The sequence below is a fragment of the Drosophila pseudoobscura genome, chromosome 2, assembly GCF_009870125.1.
Source record: "Drosophila pseudoobscura strain MV-25-SWS-2005 chromosome 2, UCI_Dpse_MV25, whole genome shotgun sequence".
Classification (NCBI taxonomy): domain Eukaryota; kingdom Metazoa; phylum Arthropoda; class Insecta; order Diptera; family Drosophilidae; genus Drosophila; species Drosophila pseudoobscura.
The window spans coordinates 25,979,746-25,989,427 of NC_046679.1; the positions used below are offsets into that span (position 1 = coordinate 25,979,746).

Here is a 9,682-nt window from a genome sequence, read left to right on the forward strand (position 1 = left end):
ATATCATTTAACTCACTGTGGTTGTCCAATGTGCTCTGCTCCATGTTGTCAATCCGGTAGCATCCCACGAGCGAGTTCAGTTTGTAGTAGTGCTGCCAGCTATATGGAGCACCCTCGCTCGGTCCAATTTTATTCGTGCGCGACGCAAATCTTCTATTTTTTCTTGCCAAATGTCTATTAGCAGGTATGTGCGGTTTAGGAACAACCAAAATTCGTTGTATCAATTCTATTGTTTCAAGCCAATGCCAACTATCGAAATGGCATGGTATTGTTACGATAACGATAAGTGCCTAGCTTCTACCGAAATGTTGGCGCTATGATGAAATAATTTTCGCATTTTTAGCCGGTCGTTTATTTGAAATTGATTAACGTTTATTCAATATGGATGTGGAATTGCCGTACATGGCAGAATATGCCAAATCTGGTCGTGCTTCTTGTAAAGGTTGTAAGTCTGCTATTCCGATGAAAGAGCTACGAATTGCAGTAATGGTCCAAGTAAGTCTGCAAAAAAAAAACATTTTCATCACAGATTTAATATTACATATATATACCTAAATAGTCTGCTTTTCACGATGCCAAAGTACCTAACTGGTTCCATAAGAGATGTTTTTTCGAGAAACAACGTCCAACATCTGTAGGGGACATACAGAATTTCGAAAACTTACGTTTTGATGATCAAAAGGAACTGGAGACGCTTATTGGTATGTGCTTTCTGAATATGTACTTTGTAATCCTAGAGTAACGTTCTATAGTGTCTAAAAGTCTAAATATATTTTATACATATGGAGAGATACCTCATGTGTATGTACATTATGTACATATGTACACTTCAGAGCCAAAGTTAAATTTAATACCTTTTTCTCGGTGGAAGATTTGTCCAGACTGTTCGCGATTTTCGATTAAATCTTCTTTAAAATGCAAAAAACCAACCTTTCGACTATCACGTTTATAAAATCACGTAATAAATTTGATTTTATACATTCTATTTTTTAAGGAGCTGTAGCAGGAAGCGTAATTGCTAATACCGGAAAGAAACGTTCTAAGGCAGAAACCACAGCGCTGAAAGACTTTGGTATCGAGTATGCAAAATCCAGCCGATCATCCTGCCGGGGCTGCGATCAAAAAATAAGCAAAGATCAAATTCGTATACGAAAAACTGTATTTGATACTGAAGTTGGTATGAAGTATGGTGGTCAACCACTGTGGCATCATTTAGAATGCTTTGCACAATTGAGATCCGAGCTTGGTTGGTTCGATACTGGCGAAAATATTCCAGGTTACAAAAGCTTAAAAGCCGAGGACAAAGCTGAAGTGATAAGAGTGCTTCCGTGAGTATTTTTTATGTCTGTTACTACTCAATTTTCTCAGTCGATTTGAGATCTTCAAAAATAAATTGCTTTATTACACAGTTATCACAACATTTATTCGGAAAACCGTCTATTTCAACTTTCTTTATAAATAACTTGAAAAATATTTTGGTTTAACAAAAACCTTGAAAACATAAACAAGGGTTGGCCAATATAATAAGTACAGCAATTCTACAAAGCGAAAAACTAAAAGCGTATCAACATTTTTCCACATTTTTCTTATTATTTATAATCTTATACTACTATCCTGTATAGCCACACTTATTTTGGATGACTTTGGCGATTATTCTTGGCATACTAGCAAAAAGTTTGCGGCAAGTCTCCACTGGAATCTCATACCACATTTGTTGTACAAATTCTCCACAATTCTTTGGCTTTTCGAAAAGTATTTTTACCAATTCGACGTTTTAAATCACCCCATAGGATTTCAATTGAGTTTAAGTCAGGAGGCTGACTTGGCCAAGTTATAGCGTTTAAATTTGTTTCCGTAAAACAAGCCTTGACTAGCTTTGAGGTGTGCTTTGAGTAATTTTCCTCAAGGGCATGTTTTCCCCAGCATAAGGTTGCATAATGTCTGTCAATATGTTTTTATATGCGATGTACCGGTTCAACGCCATCCCAAGAATAACAGCCTCAAATACCTATGCATCAACCTCCGTTCTTAACCATTTTCTTTGTATACCGGAAGTCGAATTCTTTTCCTTTTCGTCGTTGTATAAATCTTCTGAAGTCATAATCAAAAAGATTTATTTTTGTTTTGTCTCTCAATAATATATTATTCCACTTTTAAGACCCATCGAACCCAAACCATGCCGACGACTTCTTGCTGCATCTTCAAATTTTTTACTCGGAGTAAGGGAACGTTTCGGACTATATGTCCTGTTAATTCTGTATATTGAAGTCTCCGACGAACCATCAGACCTGATTTTTCTTTGCCAATTTGAGCGTGGCCTTGGAAGACATGAACTGATCCTTATTTGCAAGACTGATGATGCGGGTGTCCGTTGTTTCTAAAGATTTCTTATTCCATCCTCGATTTTCAATAAGCACCTTAGATTTTAAAGCATTCTGAACAAAAAATACCAAGCGTCCACGACTTTTCGCAATTTCACAAAGAATTTTCCGTACTTTTTGAAGATTTATGAAAGACTTCTTATCTTCAGCATTACGGCCTATTTAAGGGATTTTCTTAACTTTCATATACTTAAATATTAAAGAACTCAATAAAAACTAACAAGCCTTTGAACAAATCCTTATCAAATCATTTATGATTTATTTTTGCTAGACCAAAAATGCACATCCAGCAAAAATTTAAGCATAGAATTTTATAAAGTGGGTCCCCACTTTAATATTTGGCAAGACTGTAATCTTTCCAAATATAAACAATTGGCATCCGTACATTTACAAAAATTCTAGCTATTCCATAACAATTCCATATTCCGAGTACGTGTGGATACATGTTTATCACTTTTCACTTTAAGCGCCTGTAAAATCTTTAAAAATCAATCAATCCTTGTGATATTTTTTTTTAAAGATTCATTAATTTATTGAGAATGAAAAAAGACAACAATTTCAATTCAAAGAGATCCTTTTCCTTAAGAGATTTTAGTTTGTTAAAAAAATGAGCATGTATCCACTTTTGAACGTTTCAAATTTTTTTACTTTAATATTTTTTTAAAAATATTTGTTCCAAAGGGCCTTAGCTTTTATCATATTCCGAATAAGTATTGGCATAATCTCGACTAAATTTAGTAGGTGCTGGCAAGGTATCATGCGCCACTCCGACCTCACGCGCTCTCAAAGACTCACCCAATCCCTTTGGTGCAGACTCGTACTTTTCCAATGTTTTTTAAACAGAGCCCATCGATTTTCAATGGGATTTAGATCTGGACTATTCAGCAGGCTCGGATATGGGGAAGTCACATTTCTCTATAAAATTTGACAAAATGGGTTCCTAAATACTAAGATAATATTCTTTCTTCATTATTCCAACGATTTTAACCAATTGGAGAACGTTCCACCAAGTGTAGCAGCCCTACACCGTCAGGCTTCCTCGTCCATGCTTTATTGTTTCCTTGACCTGATAGTAGTTTTCATTTCGATCAGACTTAAAACGGTTTATTTTGTTATATCTGACCCAATTACCTTCTTAAAATTTTTCCTGGTCCAGTTCCTATGCTCCTCGGTAAATATAAGATGCGCAGCCACTTTTTATGAGAGAGGGCAGGTTTTTTCTGGCTATCTGCCGGTGTCAGGCCGATCGTACGCAGAGCGTCCACTCATGTGGACGGTCAAGGTCCGATATCTCAGGAGTGTGGATACCAAATTTGGTAGCTCTGGCTCTTATGGGTTCTGAGATCCTTGAACTCATATTTTGCAATTGGCAAAACCGACCATGAATCCTGTGTGTTAGAGAGAGACAGAGCAAGAAAGAATGAAATTGTTTTCTTGATTCTGGCTATAATAATTATACGATCTGGTTCAGCTTTTGCACTCTAGAAGATATAGTCTTCTACGATTCTGCGTTTTTAGTTTTCTCGTATCGTCGAAATTGTGGATGCCACAGATTTTCGCCCTTTTTGGGGGCGGAAGTGGGCGGGGCAAAGTTTTGAAATATTCTTGTAGCAGTGACATATCACAGAAGTCTGGATCCAAAACATCGTTGTTCTAGCTCTTATAGTCTTTGATCACTAGGCGCTGAAGAGGACGGACAGACGGACAGACGGACGGACGGACAGACAGAGATGGCTCAATCGACTCGGCTATTGATGCTGATCAACAATATATATACTTTATGGGGTCGGAAACGATTCCTTCTGGACGTTACACACATCCACTTTTACCACAAATCTAATATACCCCAATACTCATTTTGAGTATCGGGTATAAAAACCAATAGAGATTATTTATTGTTTAACTCGATATAAACCTACATTTATCCTGTTTTAAAATAATTTAACAGCTTTAGTATATTCCGTTTCGCAGATTTATTGCATTTTACTAGGTTAAGCCAAAGTCGACTTCTATTTCGCGTACGTTCGCGACCACATGTTTATTGCTATCATTATGAAAACTAAAAAATGTATGATCACCATCTTTTAATTTACAATAGTCTTACACGTATTAGTTTATATTTATTACTTTTTTCAACGTATCTAATTGAATCATTATATAACAGGACCATCAAGTGTGAAGACACTCCGGATGCCAAAAAACAAAAAATTGAGCAAACTGATGATAAGGAAGAAAAGGAGAAAATAAAACAAATTAAAAAACAGAACGACACGTTTTTTAAATTCCGCGATGAACTAAAAAGTCAAATGAAAAAACAAGACATTGAGGATCTCCTAATATCGAATGGACAGCAGCCGGTAACGGGCGACTCTGAAAAGTTTTTTGATCAAGTTGCAGATATGTTAACATTTGGCGCTATTACGCCCTGCTCTGAATGCAAAAGTTCTCAGTTTATTTTCAATAAATCTGGATACAAATGCAATGGAAATATTTCCGAGTGGACCAAATGCGATAAGATTTACACTGAACCAAAGCGCACGGCTTGTAAAGTACCTAAGGCTATAAAATCCTCCTATCATTTTTTAGATGGGGTTAAAAAAAAACCAATAACACGAATTATTCAATATATTCCTCCAAGCGCCTCCATAATTTCTAAAAATATATTGCTGAAAAAGAATCCTGAGGAGTTAAATGGGTTAGTATACAAACATGTTTTATACCCCGGACTATATTTATATTTATATATAAATATAATAAGGACAAATATATAATATTATATACAAATATAGTACATATAAAAAAGTATACACCTAATTCTGTTTTTAAACGAATTTCCCTATATTTTTGCTACCTACAATTGCTCTGACCACTAAATTTGCTTGCAAGTCTGTAAAAATCAGAACTAGGTGTATATTTGTATAAATATTATGTATTATTATAATAACCCGAAAGGTATACTATAAAAGTATATTCTTGATGACACATATTCAATATTTTAAATGATATAATTTTATTTCAGACCGAAAGTTGTTCGTAAGAAGCCACCATTATATAATTTGAGATTTTCCATTATTGGAATTAAAGAAAAAGAAAAAGAGTTGAAAAAACGAATTGAAAAATTGGGCGGAAAATGCGAAACCAAAATATCCGAAAGGACTATAGCAATTATATCTACTGAAGAAGAAACTAAAAAAAAAAGCAACAGAATGGAGTCGGCAAAAACATTTGGCATTCAAATTGTGCCTGTTGAATACATCGATTCTGTTGAATCTGATCCTGATGGCGCCATTAATTATATAAGCAGTATGAGCATTTGCGACTGGGGTACAGACCCATCAGCTCGTGTTCCCCAAGAAGAAGCTAAGAGCTCAAAGTCAAAGAGTATATATACAAAATCTGTTCCTTCGTCAAAAACTCTAAAAGTAAAGGATGGTCTTGCTGTGGATCCTGATAGTGGTCTTGAAGACATCGCCCATGTCTATGTTCAGGGAAAAGACAAATACAATATTGTGCTTGGTTTGACTGATATTCAACGCAACAAAAATTCATACTATAAGCTACAGCTATTGGAAGCTGATAAAGGTTCAAGGTAAGTAATTGCTTCAATTTCGAACGTGTTCTTATTGAGGTACAAAAAAAATATATCAGTATCATTTATTATACCCGATACTCAAAACGAGTATTGGGGTATATTAGATTTGTGGTAAAAGTGGATGTGTGTAACGTCCAGAAGGAATCGTTTTCGACCCCATAAAGTATATATATCCTTGATCAGCATCAATAGCCGAGTCGATTTAGCCCTGTCTGTCTGTCCGTCCGTCCGTCCGTCCGTCCGTCCGTCCGTCCGTCCGTCCGTCCGTCCGTCCGTCCGTCTGTCGGTCCCTATCAGAGCCTAGTGGTCAAAGACTAAGAGCTAGAGCAACAACATTTTATATCCGGACTTCTGTGATATGTCACTGTTACAAGAATATTTCAAAACTTTGCCCCGCCTCCACAAAGGGCGAAAATCTGTGGCATCCACAATTTCAAAGATACGAGAAAACAGAAAACGCAAAATCGTAGAGTGCAAAAACAATTTCATTCTCTCTCGCTCTGTCTCTCTCTAATACACAGGTTTCATGGTCGGTTTTACCAATTGCAAAATGTGAGTTCAAGGATCTCAAAGAATATGAGAGCTATAGAACCAAATTTGGTATCCACACTGCAGTGATATCGGACCTTGAACGTTTCGTGCAAAATTTCGCCACACTCCCGTCCGCCCATGCAAAGGACGAAAATCTATGGCATCCACAAATCTCAGAATTTATTAGGGATAGAGCAACCAAATTGGTTATCCGCACTCCCGTTTGATCTTACTATAAAACGTATATCTCAAAATTTCGCCCCACCCCCTTCCGCCCCCACGAAAATCTGTGGCATCCATAACTATGAAGATACGAGAAATCAAAAACGTATAATCATAGAGAAAGACCGTATCTATGTGAGTGCTGAACCTGGTTCAGATCAGGTAATTTTTATAGCCAAAAGGAACAAATCTATTTGCAGCGGACTGATTTTCTGTCTTTCTCGCACGCACTCTATGTCGTGTCGTTTAATATTCGAGGCGTCTGCCGGAGGAGAGCCATACTGACTTAGTATCGGGTATAAATGTAGAGTTGCGGTCTCCGCAATATTCTCTATTTCTCTATTTTTATTTTATGTATCAATTTACTATTTGATGGACACTGGGGTAAATTTACGAGTACGAGTTAGGAGTAGTTGTTAGTTAGTACCGATTAGTTTCATGTTGACCGCAGCTTTATGTGTACAGATAGACGGACGGAGATAGATGGCTAATCAGCTCTGCCTTTGATGATCAGCAGAAATACTTTTTATAAGTATTTCCAAAAATGTTAAACAATTTCGAATTTGGATTAATGGTCATTTAACAACCGTCTACTCTTTAAAACGAACTAATATATACAAATTATTTTATTTTTATTCCCTCGTTTACTATTACAGGTATTGGATTTTTCGTTCATGGGGACGGATCGGCACGACCATTGGGAATTCTAAGGTTGAAGAGTGTGATACCATTTTGGAAGCGAAAGAAATTTTTAAAAAAGTATATGCTGATAAGTCCGGAAATGAATTTAAAGATCGAGAACATTTTGTCAAAATCCCAGACCGTATGTATCCGATCGACATTCAGTACGATGACGATTCAAAAATGTTAACGGATAACAAAAATGTAATTAGTTCCAAGCTTGAACCTTCCGTACAAAATTTAATCAAACTTATTTTTGATGTCGATTTTATGAAAAAAACAATGATGGAATTTCACATTGACATGGAGAAAATGCCTTTAGGTAAACTAAGTTTAAAGCAAATTCAGTCTGCGTATAATGTGGTAAAAGAAATGTATGAATTGATCGAGTCCGGTTCTAAAAATGCAGGACTTATTGATGCTTCTAATAGATTTTACACGTTGATTCCCCACAACTTTGGAGTCCAATCTCCACCATTGATTGAAACTTCTAAGCAAGTCGAAGATTTGCGACAAATGCTTGATTCGCTGGCTGAAATCGAGGTCGCCTATAACTTAATAAAGAACGAAGATACAATTGATAACATAAACCCATTAGACAAACATTACGAGCAATTGAAGACTCAATTGGTAACGCTAGATAAAAATAGTGATGAATTTTCAATTTTAAATAAGTATGTAAAGAATACCCATGCTGCTACCCACAGTGCCTATGAGCTTGAGGTGGTGGATGTGTTTAAAGTAGCTCGTCAAGGGGAGGCTAGACGTTTTAAACCTTTTAAAAAGCTACATAATCGAAAATTATTATGGCACGGTTCCCGTATAACGAATTTCGCTGGTATCTTATCTCATGGTTTGAAAATTGCTCCCCCTGAAGCGCCACCAACTGGTTATATGTTTGGAAAAGGCATTTATTTTGCTGACATGGTTTCAAAATCTGCTAATTATTGTTGCACAAGCCAACAAAACTCAACCGGATTGCTGCTTCTTTCTGAAGTAGCATTAGGAGATATGATGGAATGTACCGCAGCGAAATACGTTACGAAACTACCGAACGATAAGCACAGCTGCTATGGCCACGGTCGCACCATGCCAGATCCTAAAGAGACCTATATGCGAAGTGATGGTGTGGAAATACCACTTGGAAGGCCAGTCACTGATGCAAATTTGAAATCTTCATTATTATACAATGAGTATATAGTTTACGATATTGCCCAGGTAAATGTTCAATACTTGCTTCGAATGGAATTTAAGTATAAGTATTAAGATGTGGAAATTTGTTATAAAAATCACTTTGAATAAAATTACATATTACATATTTGGTTATACATCAACTTATTTAATTGGGTACACTGAAGGCCTAATCGTAAATTTAAGGTGCTAAGCTGAAATGACCATCACAAGAAGCAATAGTAGTGTTCGTCTACGCCTCACTGCTATCTGATTTTGAGTAAATTTTCGGGTTGCAGATTTAAATCGGGTGGCAAACCAGCCTCAACTTGGAAAGGTCGAGTACATTTTTACTTTTTGAGGTTTTTTACAGGTAAAGTAACCTGCAGACTTGAGCTATGTCGTAACACTCACATGGTATTGCACATCGTCTTGGATTCCAGTTCTTCTATTTGACACCGTCTTGAACCGACCCCTCGCGTCTTCAATCGAATCGATCGCGTTTGAATCGATCTAAGCGATCTGCTCTCGTGTTATCACATCCGCACAATTTTCGCTTTTTTATATATACATATTACAAACACACGATAAACATTAAATTGAAAGAATAAGAAAAAAGGAAAAAAAAAACAAAAAACTGTAAAAAGTTTGGATCTATATTTTGATTCGCCCCTCGTTTAATACAATATTGAAGTACAAATAACATAATCAGCCAGGCTCCATTTTTCACATTCACAAAAGTTTTCCGATTTAATTTTGGGGCTCCCGTTTTTGTATTCCGCAAGACTTATTCGTTTTCATTTTCGTTGACGAAATGAAAAGTAAACGGCTTTTTATACAACGAAACGAACCTTAATTGCAAAAGGAAAAAATATATGACCTATTGATGAATTAACATAAACTTGACACCTACATATATCAGGGTAATTTTACTTTAGCTTTCTTTATAAATAATTTTATTTTAACCCAACCTCAAATTTGGCTCGGAAAAAATTGGCAAGGGCAACAACAATTTTCGTTTTGGTACAAACAGCAGAAATATGTGAAAACTGGAGAACCTTAAAACGAAACGTTTTGGCTGAGCCTGCTTGAATGTAATAATAGG

The 9,682-nt window shown here is 36.2% G+C and overlaps 1 protein-coding gene across 1 annotated transcript; it reads left to right on the plus strand.

Moving 5' to 3' along the window:
* The first annotated feature begins 281 nt into the window (after positions 1 to 281).
* Parp1 (Poly-(ADP-ribose) polymerase) lies at positions 282 to 8,735 on the plus strand. The gene is made up of 6 exons (XM_033382714.1): positions 282 to 495; positions 560 to 701; positions 995 to 1,328; positions 4,546 to 5,076; positions 5,401 to 5,970; positions 7,383 to 8,735. Exons 1-6 carry the CDS (start codon positions 382 to 384, stop codon positions 8,671 to 8,673), a joined length of 2,982 nt encoding a protein of 993 aa, XP_033238605.1. The 5' UTR covers positions 282 to 381; the 3' UTR covers positions 8,674 to 8,735.
* The last annotated feature ends 947 nt before the right edge of the window (positions 8,736 to 9,682 follow it).